Source organism: Podarcis raffonei, chromosome Z (assembly GCF_027172205.1).
Source record: "Podarcis raffonei isolate rPodRaf1 chromosome Z, rPodRaf1.pri, whole genome shotgun sequence".
Taxonomy (NCBI): Eukaryota; Metazoa; Chordata; class Lepidosauria; order Squamata; family Lacertidae; genus Podarcis; species Podarcis raffonei.
This window is the reverse complement of record NC_070621.1, coordinates 45,434,682-45,453,301: the sequence shown is the minus strand read 5'-3', so window position 1 is coordinate 45,453,301 and position 18,620 is coordinate 45,434,682. Positions and strand designations below refer to the sequence as shown.

At 42.8% G+C, this 18,620-nt stretch overlaps 1 protein-coding gene across 1 annotated transcript; it reads right to left on the bottom strand.

Moving 5' to 3' along the window:
* Positions 1-4,930: 4,930 nt before the first annotated feature.
* LOC128406548 (EF-hand calcium-binding domain-containing protein 11-like) lies at positions 4,931-5,601 on the bottom strand. The gene has a single exon (XM_053374039.1). It carries the CDS (start codon positions 5,488-5,490, stop codon positions 5,125-5,127), a length of 366 nt encoding a protein of 121 aa, XP_053230014.1. The 5' UTR covers positions 5,491-5,601; the 3' UTR covers positions 4,931-5,124.
* Positions 5,602-18,620: the final 13,019 nt, after the last annotated feature.

The following is an 18,620-nucleotide window of genomic DNA, read 5'->3' as shown; positions in this document are numbered from 1 at the left end:
AAGCATGTACTTTCTTCTTCCCTTTCTTTTTGACCACGCTGCAGCTAACCTGTTACATCACCCTTTCCTTTACTGCAGATCATATTCAAGATAATATTCTTATGCAGCTAAATTCATTCCTGTCTATGGGGAGAAGAGACATGCATATTAATGCAGAAATATCAAAAGCAAGTGCCCTTGCTGCTGAGCCCAGTGTATGCTGAACAATAAGAAATGCAGGAGTGTCACTAGGCACTTAAAGGATATTGTGGAAATGTGCATAAATGTATGGAGTGCCGTCTAGGCAAATTAATATGGTTTCTGGTTCGGACAAGCGGTGGTCACTTGCACTGTGTTTTGCAGGATGCCCAGGTACCCTGTAAATAAGGTTTTGGTTTTTTGAGGTTTTAAAAGTGAGAGGGAGAAGAAGATCTGGGGATCATAACAAATAACCCAGAGCTCATGTCCTCTTTCACCACCACCCCAGCAACACCCTTGGAACAATTCAAAGTGATTTTGGGTGAGCTAATACAACCTGAAGTCAAGGAGCACAGGTGGCTAACTGTTTTCCAAGGAATATAATCTCACCCCTTCTCATGCATGGGGAACCTGTGGCCCTCCAGTTGCTGCTGGACTGCAACTCCCATCCTCCCTGACCATTGACCATATTGCCTGACGCTGATTGGAGCTGGTGACCAACAGCAGCCAAAGAGCCAAAGGTTTCCCATTCCTGCAATGGATCACTGGATGAGCAGAGAGGGGGCAATAACAGAAGCAGAACTGCATGGATCAGCTGGGGAGAGGCGCTCTGTACTTGTATGTGTGTGTGTGTGCATCCTGTGTGTATTTCTGTTTTTTTATGCATGTATGCCCTCTGTGTGTGCAAGAGTGTGGGTGACCATGCACACTGCTGGCATGCTGGCAACAACTGTCAGCCTTGCATTGCAAAATTTTAGCCAATTCTACAATGGAGCGTGTTTAATGTCTCTCTCTTAATCAAGAGGCTTCATAACCACCCACAAAGTGCAATCTTAACTCAGACATAAATGCCTTTGAGTTCAGCAGGAGCTGCTCCATAATAAGTGTGGTGTGAGGAGTGTAGTCTAACAGATCAATCATAAGGATAGGAAGCTGGCAGAATCTATGTGAAGCCAGCACAAGGTACCCCTGTTCCCAACTTGGTTTAGTAGTGGGGCTACTGCTGGCTAAGCTGGCCCAAGTCTGGCAGACAAAAAACAAGCCATTAAAATAGAATCATAAATCACAGAATTGTAGAGTTGGAAGGGATCCTGAGGATCATTTAGTCCAACCCCTTGCAATGTAGGAATGTTTAGCTGTCCCAGGGATTGAACCTGCAACCTCGGCATTATTAGCACCACAATCTAACCAACTGAGCTATCAAGTTTGACTGGTACCGCCATTTTTTTGCTGGCACAACTTCTGCCAGGTTGCCAGGTCATGTGACTGAGCTGAAAGAGGTTTGGAGTAGCTGTCCATCTCTATACCCTACCCTGCCATGTCATCAGAATGACCCTATTTTTGAATTTATGCTGGTATCTATTCTGCTGGCTGAGCCCTAGCTGCATCAGGTGGGTTGAGGGAGTGATGCCCAGGTTGCCCTCACCTGGTGGATAATGGTTTTGGACTGCACTGTAAAGCTCAATCCCTGTTGAAAATCAGGAGGGCTCACAGGACAAGAACCTCCTAAGGAAATGAGCCTCCTGAATCAGGCAATGACCCAACTGGTGTGACATTCTACTGGCTGATTAGATGCCTGTGGGAAGCCTGCAAACAGGACACAAGAGCAATAGAATTCTACTTGCTTGCCATTCCCAGTTTATCCATGCCTAAGATAATTAAAGAACCTCTTAATGAGGGTGAAAGAGGAGAGACCAAAATATAGTCTGAAGCTCAACATAAAAAACACACCTAAGATCATGGCCACTGATCCCATCTCCTCCTGGCAAATAGAAGGGGAAGAAATGGAGGCAGTGAGAGATTTTACTTTCTTGGGCTCCATGATCACTGCAGATGGTGACAGCAGTCACAAAATTAAAAGACGCCTGCTTCTTGGGAGAAAAGTGATGGCAAAGCTAGACAGCATTTTAAAAAGCAGAAACATCACCTTGCCAACAAAGGTCCATATAGTTCAAGCTATGGTTTTCCCAGTAGTGATGTATGGAAGTGAGAGCTGGACCATAAAGAAGGCTGATCGCCAAAGAATTGATGCTTTTGAATTATGGTGCTGGAGGAGACTGTTGAGAGGCCCATGGACTGCAAGAAGATCAAACCTCTCCATTCTTAAGGAAATCAGCCCTGAGTGCTCACTGGAAAGGGCAGATCGTGAAGCTGAGGCTCCAATACTTTGGTCACCTCATGAGAAGAGAAGACACCCTGGAAAAGACCCTGATGTTGGGAAAGGTGGAGGGCACAAGGAGAAGGGGACAACAGAGGACGAGATGGTTGGACAGTGTTCTTGAAGCTACTAACATGAGTTTGACCAAGCTGTGGAAGGCAGTGGAAGACAGGAGGGCCTGGCGTCCTCTGGTCCAGGGGGTCACGAAGAGTCGGACACGACTAAACGACTAAACAACAACAACAAAGATAATATTTTAGTTTCCTATCGCTTTTAACATATTGTTATGAATTGCAGGGGGCAGATCCCCCATAATCCTTAATTTAGTAAATGGCATAATTTAGCTAATATTTGGAATATTAAGGGAAGGTACCAGGAGCAGTGTAAAAATTTAGGCTGAGCCAGTTCTCCTGGTCAGGACATCAGCTGACAGAGGTGCCGTCAAAGAACAAAGACAGGTGATGGCAGGGTCATTAATCTGAAAAAAGGTGTGACATTCAGTGTCAGGAAAGAAGGGTATGTTCTCCAGCTGTGTGTTAGTTAGCAAAACAAAATAGCAAAGTTAGGAAGGGGAAGTTGCCAGGGTTACAGGGGGTGTGATGTCACCATAGGAAAAAATACTCCTTGTACAAGGGGCTTGAGTTATGTTTGGAGCAGGAGGTGTTGGGAAGAAAAAGGGAGGCACCAGGACTCCATGCATGCTGGCTGGGAGAGGCTGCATGTAGAGATGAAGGAGTGTGGTTGACTTCTTCTCTGGAACCAATCTTGTTGAAGCTATGAGGGGACCAACCTGAAACACTCTGGGGGTACAATGTTCTGCACCCCTTCCATGGACAACTCAGTTGTAAATATGTGTAAATAAACCATATTTCTTAAAGACCCTGCTATCTCCACCATGCCCATTCCAAAAGTACGCAAATCCTGGTTAAATCCTTGGAGTCTCACACCACTTGGCAGAGATTGGGATGGCTTGTAACAATATATTTTATATTTGATTTTATTCTGTAATGGTTTTTTATTGCTTTATTTGATGTTTTAATATAGGTTGTAAACTGTTTTGGGATTTTTTTTCTTTAAGGGATAGAAGTGAAATGAAATAGTTGTCATCGTAATAATAATACTACTCACAATGCAAGCCCTATTTAATTCAATGGATCATATTCCCAGGAAATTCACATTAGTGCTGCAGTGTTAATTTGAAAGGGGAAAGGGAACCTATTATGGCTGCAGTTTTATGACCATTCACCTGAGGGTAAGACTCATGGAACACAATAGGGCTTACTTCTGTGTAGATGTGCCAAGGATGAAACTGTCAATATGTTAGTTTTTGAAGCACCAGAAACAAACATTGGCCGTCGCTCTGGGAACCAGCACACTAATATCCTGAGGAAGGCAAAGCAGTGTCTGATGTACGGTAATATGTAATAATAACTGCTGGGAGACTAGATTCCTGACAAGTTACATAGACATTTTAAACTATACATAGAATTTATAAACCAAAAGAAACACCAAACGAAAAACGCCTCTATTGAATAACAAACAGAGCAGTTATAAATATGTCCCATCATTTTGATTCCCCCTTTGCCTGTAGCAGTGACAAAATAAGAAAAGGAGGGAAAGGGAGAGAAATTGCTTTACATTTTAATCTAGTGATCTGGATATGAAAGGCATTTCCATGGCAAAGTAATCACAGCAGACAGTACCGTAAACTCTGCACTTTGTCTCAGTGATGCCGCAGATCTTAAATACTCAGGCTTCACAAGTTGCAATTTGTCCTAGTTCCTTGCTAAATTCAGTCAGCATCTTGGAGAGGATACTTTGGAAGGCGATGGGTGGGATTAACAGTTTCAGGGACATAACCAACAACCACAGGCTGACAAAACTGTCATATACCTGGGCCACAATTCTGGTTCTAGCTCAGAGGTGGACTCAGAGGAAGCGGGGGCTTCACCTGGAACACCATCACCCCTTGCTCCCAGACAATCCAAGCCAGAGGGTGTAGCCTTGGCTTACTCTTCTGGCTCAGGAGCTACTCCTCTTTGGTAACCCATGCCTCAGTTACGGCTGTAGGAGCCGTAAGCAGGGACAGCCCAGTCATTTCACTGCCTGAGCACCAACCCTACCCAGAAGCCTTGCTTTTTTTTAAAAAAAAAAAAAAGGTTTCTATTGGTTTTTTGATATATACATCCTTTATGAAATATCTCTCTAACAATTTTCCATTTTTTCCTGCCCCCCTCCCCTGGACTTCCCTCGTACTTTCACTTTGTTTTACTTTCAATTTATTCATCCTGTGTATTATTTCCCCAATTAATTCCTAATACATTTACATCATCATCATTATTAACATTTTTGAATGTTTACTCAAACCCTGCCAATGAGTCCAACTCCTCATGTTGTCTCTTCATATATATTGTAAATGGTTCCCATTCTCTTAACAACACCTGGTGAGATCCTGCTGCCGCAAGGTGGCATAGCCACACAACCCTGGCGGCAATGGCAAGGTTGGATGGATCGCCCATGTGGGCACTGCCTTGCAGGATTCTGAAGCCAATGGCTACGGAATTAGGGCATGGCCTTTTTTTTTTTTAAAGGAAGCAGAAGTCAAAAAACAATTTATTGGAAAAACAGAATATATGTTTAAAGACCTAATACATTCCATAGAAGGTTCAAAAGACAGCTTGTTCATGGCAGCATATCTACCTTGATTTGTTTAAAAAGGATTCTGATGGAAAATGTTTTGTAGATTTTAGAAAACCTTGGCTATGGAGTTTTTTCTTTGGCCGCTTTCATTAGATGAGAGGAAGCGCTGACAAATTATCCTGTCCATAGTTCATTGCCGATTCAAAGTCTTTGAAGCTAATATGGCCACCAGAATCCTGATCAACTTCCCTGAATGCTTCAACTACAGTCCTCTCTGGCAGCTTTGGGGCCACAGCACTGAAAGCTTTTCTGAAATCTTCTAAAGACAAATATCCTCTACGTTGCCTGTCAAAAGCAGTGAATAGCTGCCTTACTTCGCTTTGGTAAAAATGTGCAGCCTTCTTTGTACTCATAAGATTTAGAAATTCTTCAAGTGATACACCAGATTGATTTTGCTTCACAGAAGCCATGACTGAATCCACTTCCACCTTTGAGGGCTTATAGCCAAACAGCATCACTACAGCCACCTTGTAGTCCTCTCTGTTTAAATATCCTTTGTGGTCTTCATCACATGCCTCAAATGCCGCTTCCTGCGACTCTCCTCACCACTTAATCCGCTCTCTGCCTCTTCCAGGGGATGGCCTTTTAAACAACAGATGCCTCTTGTTAGCACCCTGCCCTCCAAGGAACCACCAGGTTAGTCAGCTTTCATAAGACCTCAGAGATCTGCTGCGTGTTGTTGAGGCAACAGCTCACTCTTGAACTGTGTTAGATAATCCTGGCTACACAGAGCTCATAAGGGCTTGGACTTGTGCTTGTGCTGTACATCGACCTCCCCATGATCTGTCCTGTGACCCTGATCTAGAGGCCCTGGATCAGTCAAACTCAGCTCAGGCTTGCCTGGGACTACCTGTGCTGCCTTGGATGTGTTCTCAGCTCAATTTGGTGTGTGTGTGGTGGGCACAATATATAATTAAAGCTTTTAGAACCCTAATACAGTCAGGAAAGGCTGAGGGAAGGAAGAACCACTGTGACTGAGAGCAGGAGGGCTTGATCCTGTTGGGTACTATTAAGTAGTGAGTGGACAAAGCAGACGACACAGAGATTTATCCAAGCAGTTCTTTATAAGTAAGCTGGAACTGAACTGAACTGAACAGCTCAGCCGGCCTGCTTTTATAGGCAATTGGCTGTCAACATTGTAACAACAACAGCCCAGGGTTTCCCACCTAAATTAACTTACATGGACCTGAGTGAAAACTATATACAGTGGTACCTCGGGTTAAATACTTAATTCGTTCGGGAGGTCCGTTCTTAACCTGAAACTGTTCTTAACCTGAAGCACCACTTTAGCTAATGGGGCCTCCTGCTGCTGCCGCGCCACCGGAGCATGATTTCTGTTCTCATCCTGAAGCAAAGTTCTTAACCTGAAGCACTATTTCTGAGTTAGCGGAGTCTGTAACCTGAAGCATATGTAACCTGAAGCATATGTAACCCGAGGTACCACTGTACACAACCCCCCTGGTGGCCAGGGTGAGAACTTCAATACATAACACCCCTCCCTACCGAGATAAGGCATTAGTTACAATCATAGTGGTTCCATTACATACAGCAATACCCTTATTGGTTTCAGTAAGGCACATAAGCATATTAATTGACCCTATTCTCCATACAGCTTTACATGTGCAGTTTGTCCAGTGAACATAGTCTTTTAAATATGCTGTGCGCTTGGAAACCCTGCTGGACCACCAAGGGCCAGTACCAGAGTCCAGGTGGCCACCCGATTCTGGCAGCGACTGTGATGTGACCAAATGTGGCATTGAGCCCAAGTTCCCTGGCTCTGCTGCTGTCGAAGGAACTGCCGCGAGCGGACTCGGCGGACGGTCAGGCACGGCAGTGGTCCAAGTCTCTGGAGAGCCAGGCAGACCCACCAAAGGTACTGCTTTTTCACGATGACCTTCCATGTGGGGAAGCCACTCATGAAGGAGCAGCACCCCACAGGATTAATCAATGCTTAGCCTCCTACCTGCTTCAGGTGGTGGAACACAAGGTGGGAAGAAGAGGCTGGATGAGCAAGAGAAGTTGGGTGTACAACCCATACCCAAAGACATCAAATCCCGCCCCCCCCTCATCTTGCATTGCACATCTGAAGGCATTCTCCTGATGCTTCTCCCAGGAAGATACAGCCACTTAAGTAGGTCCCTCCTCCTCTTTTTGTGGTTTCTGTTTCTTCTCACCTGATGCCTATCTCTCTTTCCTTCCTAGCACCCCAAACTATGACAGCTGCAGTTCACTCTGGGCTGCCAAGCTGCTGCAAACCGGGGCTGTCTCAGCCCAACTTGAGCAATGCACAGATATCCATAAATCATTCTAATCTGGATCAGGACTTGGCCAAATTTAGTGGACTGATCTACTTGGGGTTCCTACTTAGGGGTGGATTTAAGTCATGGGCCCCAAAACTCGCCCTACTTGGTCCCTGTCCTTCAAGACCTAACAAATCTGCTCAAACTGTGAGCACCCCAGTCTCTGCTCGAACCCTGCTCTGCAATTTGAGGGAAGAAAGGGGCACAGAAGCTCACCCCCCACTGTTTTCTTAGCTATGAGATATGTAAAAAAAGTAAAACAGAAATAAAAATCCCAAAAACTTGAATTTGACATTTCCCCCACTGTTTCATGTCACTTTCCAAACATGCTGCCAATTTTTATATCTCATTTGCTCCCTCTTTCAAAGTGTCTGGCACAGGTTGCTGATTTTGGAAGACATGGCATGCTGCCACCATAAGCTGAGCCACCGAACTTCGTGCTCTTGTGTCACCATATTGACTGTGCCGGATGTGATTTGCCAACTCAAGTGCCTTGTTGTGTCTGCTTTTTATTAAAACATCCCCATCCTATCTTTAGGCCCATGGCTCCATAAGGTGGTTTGCTATCTCCCCAATACAACCCTCCGATGCAATTAAATCAAACATGTTGAACAGAGTTTTTACAGTGCGTGCTCTCTCTCTCTCTCTCTCTCTCTCTCTCTCTCTCTCTTATTTTTATTAATTTTTTTTGTTTTACAATTTAAAATACTCATTTAAACATCCTTAACATATCAATGACTTTCCTCCTTCTCTTTCCATGGTTCATTTTGCATATCATAAATCCCTGCATTTTTTGCAAAAATAAACCATTCAATATTCCATTATTCCATCCATCAAAACTTATTTGCACTGTTGTATTTATCTTAATGCTGCCAACATTTTCAAGTGTACACAATTCTCCCCCCCCATGTATTCAATAAACATTTTCCAAGCATGCATTCTTCTTGTTCTCTTATGTTAAGTCTGCAAGATGCACATATACTGCCAGCTTAAGTTGCCATTCTTCTTTAGTTCGTTTCCATTTAGTGTCTGCTATGCCTCTTCACTCTGGACTCAGTTATATAGCTGCAAATAAAAACTTTTAAGTGTGTTTTAAGTGCAACATACAATACGACACTAGATGGCGATGGTGAGCCTTATGGAAAATTCAATGTATTTTTAAAAGCGCTTTTTTTCAAAAAAGCATTTTCAGAACAGTTTTTATATGTGTGTAGATTCCACCCTTGTATCAGTAAGGGGAAAAAACCACTAAAACATTTAATAGTAGAAGGGCTGTGCATGGACTCATTCCAATCTGGTTTGTGGCCCCATTTTTTAAATCTGGATTGTACCTGATCCACTGCAGAAATATCCAGACCCATTCCAACCCACCCCAGATCCAACTCTGGATGACAATTTGGAAATAACGAATCACCAGAATTCCCAATGACTTACACGGTGAAATGAAAATGGCCATAACATTTTCTTTTTCACATATGGTCATAATATTTGGAGGTACAGTAACTCCTACAGAGGGAATTTACCTTGCTAAATTTCAGATAGGTAGCTCCGGGGGTTTCCATGCTAGTCACCTTTACATTTTTCTTTTCTTTTTTTCCATTTTGGAAGACTGTGAGGGCTCAGTCACGCCAATTCTGATGCTCCTGTGTTTGCCCTCTTCCTTTCATCAATACTTTGACAAGCAGGTGTTCTATTACATCATTTTATTGTAAACATTGGCTAAGGGGGTTGTGGTTCTTAGCACCTTTAAACCTTGTGCCTACTTGCAGCACTGATGGGCAGAGATTTGGGGCAATCCAGTGCTGTCTCCACTCAATACCTGGGGGTTGATTATAAAATTCCCTACTTTTGATGGAGGTGGGCTGATTAATAAGAAGTATTTCCTCATGGATTTGACACACAGATTTGATGCAGTGCTAGAAAGGTGTTGATTCTGCCAAATCTGCTGGGATTAAGTTGTGCTTGCTCCTGCAAAATAACTTTTTTTGTTGCTGCTAAAGCTTTTCCTTACAAATTGAAAGGACTGTTTCCCCTTCACCTCCACACACACTCCAGTCCGCAGCCAATAAATGAATATCTGCATTAATCCTCTAGCCTGGGGAACCATGAAAACAGTGAGAAAATTACTGATCAGCCACTTGGAATTAAGTAGAAATGCTGTTTACATCAGGCTTACATGGGTGACTTGGATACGGTGCACTGGAACAGGAAGGTGCTGATGGGTATTCTGTGGTTTGTCTTAGAAGCACCAGTCATCAAAGGAACATCTTGCTCACTAAATGATCTCCACTGGGTTCTCAAGTGCTCTTCCAGAGGCCAAGGAAATGTCCCACTGGCCTTTGCAATCTCTGTGATATCAGTAGCCTCAGCTGCTGTCTGGTGGCATCATTCGGCTCTTTTCCCTTCTGAAGTGACAGCATCCTCTCCAGTTCTCAGCTGATATCAGGAGTTCAAATGAGAGCCACCTGATGTCAGAAACGCAGAACCTTGATAACATAATCCTCCTACCCAACTTTATTTCTGGTTCCTGAGTGTAACCGCCTTAGCTTTTTTATTTATTTTTAATTTTTATTCAGACTTACTTGAACAATGGGCAGATTATTTTTTCAGTGCCGCATCAAGCGCTCCCTGCACCTCTTTGCGTGCACATGTATTTTTGAGATAAATGAGCAATGAAATCTCTCCTTAGTCACTCTCAGGCTTGCTCAGGTGCCTTGAAATATGCGTCACCTCTAAGGATACATAGTGTGGGTTTGCAGAGAGAGCTAAGACTACAGATCCTCATTGCTGCACAGGGAACAAAGGCACTGGAATTAAGGATTATTGCTGTCACATTGTTTGCAGACTCTTCATTGTTGCAGCTCAGTTTTGCTCCTTCTGAAAATGTTCATTTCAGAAAGGTTGCACTTCCCTTTCAGTTCAACCTTTGTGTTCCTTGGAATAGCATCTTCCACTATACACAGACAGCACCTCCCCACTGCGACAAAACAATTCAGTACAGCCCTCAATAAAGGCTGAAACTACCACCCAAGTATTTAGATAAATCTTCCCTTTGCATGAAACTGCAACATGGAGCTATCTGTTCCCTGCCCCACAGATATAGCCTCTGCCACCTCCCCAAAGAGGGTGAATTTAAGTTTCCTTTTGATATGTTAAGCACAATTAGGCAGAAGCATTAGGGTATGTGCAATACTGTATAGTATCTATCTCGTTCTCTGTCAAGGAGGAGGTGACAGTGTTTCGCAACTGTAATGCAAAGTCTGGTGGGATTCTTTTTCCCAGCTTCAGTAATTTTTTGCTCAAGGTACATTAAGCATATAATTAACTGTGATTAAATGATAATTGCAGTCTGTCCCCCCCCCCCCACCTCGAGCAAGACTGGTTGTTTATGCCTTTACAGTTCCTGCATGATGTTTATATTGTATGTGCCATGGAAAGGGGGGTTGGAAGGGTATTTTAAAAAGTTCCAAAGAAATAATTGCCATGCATTTAAAAAGCAATTAAAGCCTGATGCATGCCCTGGTTTAAGGTAGGTGCTATATGAATTTTGATTACATATTTTGTTCCGAAACATTGACTGGGAAAAAAGAAAATTCAAAATAACTGTGTTAAAGCAAAAGAATATCTTTGTAAAAATATTTTACTTTCTCTTGTTAAAAGCGACACCTCTTTCTGAAGTCTATAAGGCCTATTATTTACTATAAATTTTGGAAAGTGGATTGTCTGTCTGTTTGCCCATTTCCCCTCTATAGGTTTTGTTGCCTCTCACAATATTGTTGCCAAACTTGGCATGAGGGTTTCTGAGGCAGGGCAGGCAGTTACTGTTTATGTGCAAATGCTGGCCATCATTTTGAATCAAGATAGTGGACCAAAACATCACTTTGGGGTGATTTTGCCTATTTTTCAGCATAGATTTAACCATCTCTTGTGATATCATCACCAAACTCTGTACAAAGGTTGACATTTGAATGCCATGCACCATTTTGAATCAAGACTGTGAATGGAAACATAACTTTGGTATGACTTCATTCATTTTTGAGTGCAACAGGTCCAAACTAGGCCAGTTTGGACAACTCTGAAGACATTGTTGCCCCATTTGTTGGGTATTTGCCAAATCTGGCTTGACAGTTCCAAACTACAACAAATTAGATGGCTCTGAAGAGATTGTTGCCCAATTGGCAGGATGGTTCCAACTTGTGCCAATTTGGATGCCTCTCAAAATATTGTCACCAAGTTTGATGTGCTAAGTTGCAACTGTGTCGATTTGGAAACCTCTTGAGATATTGTCACCCAACTGAGCACAAATGTTCCCAAGATGGAGGCAGCAGTCTTAGTCTATGTTTGAATGCCATATGTCATACTGAATCAAGATGGTGGACCAAATGTGAGTGTGCCATGACTTACCCAATTTGGTGTGACAGTTACAAACTAGGTTTTCCGAGGTGGAGGAGGTGGCTTTCTCCTATGTTTGGATATCACTGGACACAATGAGTTGTGTGTTAGTATATGTGTGTGCGCACGCAGCCCCCAAACTCACAAATTATACTATCTATTTAAAAATCACAGATTTCTTTCTTTCTTCAAATTCCTGGGCAGTGGCTGGCCCTTTCCAGTACTTTGCATATAATTCTGGAAGGGATTTCAAGCTACTACATGGTAGCATTTTTGTATTTGAAAGCTTGGCTTTCAAACAAGCCATGAGAGATAATCCTAGAAGGATTACTTATACTATGTCAGATTCACCAGTCCATCTAGCTCAGTAATGCTTACATTGGCTAGCAGTGGCTCTCCAGAATTTCAGGAAGGAGTCCGAATGGACCAGTGATTTCTGGGGTTGTGAGCCACCTATGAGTCGGGGTGTGTGGAGTTTCAGGGAGGCATAGAGGTGGAAGAGAGTGTCTGGTCATTATAATCTCCTCTGTCTCCTCCTCTACTCTCTCAGAAAATGAGGAGGGGCTTAAAGCAACAGCAGCAGCTGGGGTTGGTGCACAGGAGGAACTGTTGGTTGCTTGCATGCACCATGTTGTCAGAAGATGTGTTAAATGTGCTGGAGGAGGCGAGGTGCACTGTTGCTCCAACTGCTGGAGCACAGGAATGAAGGAGGAAATGCCCGGCACTAGCTTTTTAACAGGAGTGGTGCATGTGATTCTTGCGCTGTAGGAGCTGATGTAATCAAGTGCTTTGCCAATAAAGAACTAAACTTCCAATTGCATGTACTGCTTGGGTGGGGTGGGTGGGTGTTCTCAGGACAGAGGGATTCAATTCAGGACCATCTGCATGCAAAGCAGATGCTCATGCCCCCAAATTAAAGTAAGATATCAGTCCTCATGGTCTTAAATAAAGAACTTATTTAAATAGGAACAGATTTCTATTTGGAGGTTATTTATTAAACATATGGCAATGCTGTCAAAATATGATTTTATTTGGCAGCATCTGTAAACAGGTAAGGCCTTTCTTCTTCTTACCCATTTAATTCATTGTCTAATGAACATTGTGCTTTCGTACCCCATTTTTAATTTTATAATTGTACCTGGTCCATTTACTCCTGATTTTTTAAATATATATTTCTTTTCTCATCTTGCATTTATATTATTTTGCTGTCAATGCCTGTTTTTCTCTTGATGCTTATCACCTGTTTTTTTGTTTTTGTTTAGACAAATATTTTTAAAAATCACACCCAGAGACATATATGAAGAGAGGAAGTGGAGTCCTAACATTGGTTCATCCGGCTCAGTATACTTGGCAGCAACTCTCCAGGACTTCAAACAGAAACTTTTGGAAAGGATTGGACAGCCACAAAGACCTTTTAGAATAATAGTATCACAGTGGTAGTGGTCTTCCCCAACTTGCCCCTCCTCAAAACAATGGGCTCTTGGAGAAGGGGCTGGTTGAAGTCCATAGGCACTGGTTAGCCACCATGATCAGTGGCTTTTCAGGGGTTCAGATCTGGGGCCTTCTCTATACAAATCATGTACAGTATTCTACCATTGAGCTGTGGTCCTTCCCTGACCCTTTTCCCTTGATCATACCTCCTCCTTACCCAGGCTTTTGCTTCTTTTACATCCTCCTTCTCTAGGTTTTTCTACAGGCTCTATGGAGGTATCCTCAGCAGCATAGCCAGCAGCAGCTAGGCTAAGGCGGTGTACATACCATACATTTTAAACCACAGTTAAAGTGTATGGCTTCCTTCAAATAATTCTGGCAACTGTGGTCTACTTCTCCCTGAGCTACAGTTCCTAGGATCATTAATGAACTACAATTCCCAGGATTCTTTGGAGGAAGTCATACACTTTAAATGTGCTTTAATTATGTGCTATGTATGTAGCATGGCAGACCCACCAAGTGCCCCTATTTTCCAGGGATGTCCCTTGATTTAGAGAAGCCGTCCCAGTTTCTGATTTGATCCTGGAATGCCCCACTTTTCCTTAGGACATCTCTATTTTCATTGGAGAAATGTTGGAGGGGATGGAGTTATCCAATCCCTGAGCCGTTTGAAGACAATCCTGTATAGGGAAGGTTTTTTTTAATGTTTAAATACATTTTTTATATATGTTGGAAGCTGCCCAGGGTGGCTGGGGCAACCCCAGTAATACGTGTAGGGTGTAAATAGTAAAATTATCATTATGGAATAGGATGTCCCTATTTTTATTGGAGAAATGTTGGAGGGTATGGCATGGGTGATTTTGAAGTTTTGTAGAAACAACACACACTCAATCTGTTGATTATCTGTAAAACTTCGGTTTATTGTTACTTCTGTTGTGACCTGCAGTGTTGAACAAGTTGCCCTCCACTGGTTGAAAGATTAGCAATGTACAAATTTTAATTGATTCCATTCAGTTGTTTCTGGGCTCCTGTTTCAAAAGCAGGGAAGTGTATCTCTGGCACAGCAGATGCATGCTAAATCTGAATCGCTTTGTTGGGTTGCAAATATCTCTGTCTCTCTGTATATGTCTCTCTCTCTTGTCTCTCCCCCCCCCCCGCCTTGGTTTATCACACAATTTTGTAGACTGTTTTGAATCCAAAGCTTAACCTACATTTCTCAAAGTGTCTCCTACTCAGAAAACAAACAAACAAACAAACCCAAAAACATGTGAAATTGTAACTCCTGCTGTTTCAGGCTAATGACTCATCGAGTTCAGCATCCCATTCTCACAGTGGCAAACCTATGGGAAGCACAAAAGTAGGACCTGAGCAAGGCAGTTTCCCCTCTGCTGCTCATGACACTTAGATCTTGTGGGCATCCAGAGAAGTTGAACATTGGAAGATTCAGGACAGATATTAAATCATGCAGCACACAGTTCAACTATGGAATTGGCTGCTATGGGAAACAGTGACAACCACAGACTTGAATGACTCTAATGAGAATAGGGATGTCCTACAATACCCTCCAACATTTCTCCAATGAAAATAGGGATATCCTAAGGAAAAGCAGGACATTCTGAGATCAAATCAGAAACCGGGACAGGGATATCCCTGAGGGTCTGCAGCTGTGCTCTGTTTCTAAAGTCAGAGGTAGCAATGGTCCTGCTGGAAACTGCAGGATGGGAGAATGTTATTGTGCTTGGTTCCTACTTGATGGTTTCCCACAGGTATCTGGGTGTTCACTGTGAGAGCAGGATACTGGACTGGATGGGCCACTGGCATACCATTGCTGTTTATATTTGTTACTGTTATTGCTAATATTATGAAAGCAAAACAAGCTTCAAAAATAATAATAATAGAGAACTGCCTATTGTGAAGTAGGGCACATGGCCACCCTACAACAGAAAGCCACAATGAATAACCGTGACAGATTTGCTCTGCAACAAAAATATTTCTGTTTTGTTTTTGTCTTTCATTTATTGCTGAAAATACACCAAGCTTAGAAAACTGGCAGGTTCTCCAGATTGGGATGTGGAATGAAACTCTGTGCACAGATGGCTTTGGTGTAGCTTTACAACAAAGCTTTTGGCTATGTGTTGTGTTCTCTTTCTCTTTCTCTCTCTCTCCCACTCGCCCCCCATATGCTCAGAGAGCTCTGAGGCTTGTAGAGAAACACATTTCCTCTTCAGGGATCTCATGACATGCTTTGTTTTCATGATCTAAGGATAAATGGCTGTGCCCCCTTTAGAAATTTCTCCACTCCAATGAAACTGGGGCATTCCCATCTGATCAGAGTGCATTTTAAAGGAGTGGAAGAGGCTGTTAAGTCATGGCACAAGAGTTACTAACTCAAGCAGGCAATAAGTGCTCGACAGTAGCCAATCAGCAAGACCATCTAAAAAAATCTTTTTTTAAAAAAAGTTTAATATGCCTCCTTACAAAAGTGTTTGATCCAGACTAATTTAGGCACATTGAAATCACCATTAGTGTTTTTATGGAGCAGTCAAGTAATTTCGTTGTCCCTGAGAGGGGGCAATGACAATAAAGATATTATTATTATTATTAAATATATTTATTTATTTCCCACCTTTTCCCCAGCTTAGGAATCAAGGTGGCTTACACACACAAGCCAGAAAAGGCTAAAAACCTGGAAAAGGTAATCATTAAAACATAAATAAACATGAATAGAATAAAGATAATATGTAAAAGATCCATTAAAAACAAAAACGATGAAAACATCACAAATCATTGCAAAATGACATTAATCATAATGAAGTCAAGCCCCAGTGATTTCAATGGGAATGAAGTTTCCATCTTAAAAGGGGCAACCCACCCCTCCCACACCTGGGCGAGAAAGAAAAGGAAATGCTTCTGTTGAGATGGTGATATAGCTGGGCACCATCTAAAACCAGGCAACATCAGCCAGTGGTTCTCAGTTTAAAGCCTGGCAGCTCCTAAGATTCATGGAAAGACTCTGTTCTTCACTACGTGCCACTTCCCTGCTGTAGCACTGGAACACTCCATGAATTGGGGCCATTGTGTTGTGAGCCTGACTCTTGATGTCCCTGCTTCTCATCACTTTGAGTGACCAGGGACAAGGCCATAGACATCCACAGCTTGAGACTGTATACAAATAAGTCATGCGTAGAGCAGACATTAATACAACTAAGTTAGTCTTGTCCCTTGGGTCTATTCTGAATAGGACAAATACCGTATTTTTTGCACCATAACACTCACTTTTTTCCTCCTAGAAAGTAAGCGGAAATGTCTGTGCGTGTTATGGAGGGAATGCCTATGGGTGGCATGCCTACGGATTTTCCTCCTCTAAAAACTACGTGCGTGTTATGGTCGGGTGCGTGTTATAGAGCGAAAAATACGGTATTTGGTTACAACCCTCTATGACTTGTGTTGGGTATTTCCAGCAAGGAAATCAACTTGCTCCCCCTCCTGGAAAATGTGAAATGCACCCCTGTTTTGCATCTCATAACATTCCTAATTAGGAGGATATATATGCTTCCAAATAGCCTCAGGTAAACGATGCTTCTGTTTCTGATTACAGCAGACTGTTGGTGCCAGGAATATTTCTTTTTCTATCATGCAAACAAACCTTCATCTTCATTTTCCATTTTATCTCTCACCCCCACCAATTTCTGGCCTCATGAATCCCCCCCTCCACTTCTCTTTTCCTCAGGCCTCTCTGCATTTTGAAAACACTTATTTATTATGGCATTTGGTTATTGCTCTAATATAATACCCTGAAGGGTCAGGTATATTGTGTTTACATCTAGTGCTGCCTGGTATTGGATGTCAGATGGATTTACTTGGGTACCTCCAAGTGGTCTAGTTTGTTGTCATGCTTCTGTCTGCTCTCATAAAAGAAATAATGAACATGAGGATTCCCTCCTGAGCTGATAACCTACTTCAACTAGGGCTGAGTTGAATCTACTGTAGTTTAGGAGCATATTATAAAGCAACAAAAGTGCCCCCAGTTCCAGCATCCCCCCCCCCAGTGCTGCCTGCAAAAACAAGCAACTCTCCCCACCACAACCCTTCCGGAACTTTACTTGCCCATTTACATTATCCTCTCTTCTTGTCTCTTTCAGTTGACTTACTTTGGTCTTTGTGATGTCTCTACATAGTCAAGTCAGGAGGGCTACATAGCTTTGTAGCATCTTCTGCTATGTAATCCCTGATTGGATGGGATTGCCCTTACATCCCAGGGTTTTGCAACTGATCTAGGAATAATTGCTTTCCTTCAGTTGACTTTATTTGCCCCCACTGATGTCATCACCTAGCCAAATGTGATTGGCCACAGGGTATCATGTTTGCCTTGTATCTGTAGCATTTGAGAGCAGCACAATCTGTTTTGGATCCATTTTGTGTTATTCTGATGTGATTGATTTAGGTACTAATATGTTCTGTTCTGGAGCCATCAAGCTAGGGTATTTTATTTTCATTATTATTGTCTTTTATGGAAAAGTCTTTTTTGTCTTGTTGCCTTCCCCTACCTTCCCTGAAAGTAAGGTAAGATAAAGGTCTCTGGAAGTACCCTCTGTTAAGAGAGAAAGAGAATGAGTGCTGTGATTTTTAATTGTACGTTTTGAAAAAATAGCAACTGGGAATGAAGAAGGCAACTCTAATAATCTTACTCTACATTATATGCTTAAACTGTCTCACCCTGATAAACAACCCGGTCAATGAATTCTGCACCAGCTGAAGTTTCCAAACTGTCTCCAGAGGCAGCTCTATGTAAAACATATTGCAGTAATCTAACCTAGAGGTTACCAAAGCATAGACGACAGAAGTTATACTATCCCTGCCCAGATAGGGGTGCAGCTGGCCCACCACACCATGCCACCAAGGCCCCTTCAGCCTCAGGTTACAGCAAGTGATCCAAAGTACCCCCAAGCTGCGCACCCAGTCTTTCAGAGGGAGTGTAAACCCATCAAGAGCAGGCAACCTCCCATCTATCTGGTCTAGGGAACCACCTACTAACAGTGCCTCATTCTTATGTGGATTGAGAATCAGTTTATTGGTTCTCATCCAGCCCATTACTGAGACAAGACAACAGTCTACTGCCACACCTGCTGATGTAAAGAGGTAGAACTCTGTGCCACCAGCATATTGCTGACAACATGCTTCAAAACTCTGGATGCTCCCACACAATGGTTTCCTGTAGATGTTAAACAGCTTGGGGAAATAGCAGGACTTCTTTCCAGCCGGAACTCACCAGAACTCAGTTCTGGTACCTCTCAGGTGGGCATTATTGCCATTCTAAGAGAACAAGGGAAGTGCTCGTGGTGAGTTCTGGCACTACTTTTTCTAGAAAAAACAGCACCAGATAGAATTGAACCCTAAGGAACCTAGGTGAGGCCAACTCCACCCGGCTGACCCACCCAGGTCTCAGTGATACAGACTAGATC

What these genes read in the sequence shown, in the direction of transcription:
- LOC128406548 (XM_053374039.1), bottom strand. Translation starts at nt 5,490, where the DNA reads ATGCTGTTTGGCTATAAGCCCTCAAAGGTGGAAGTGGATTCAGTCATG.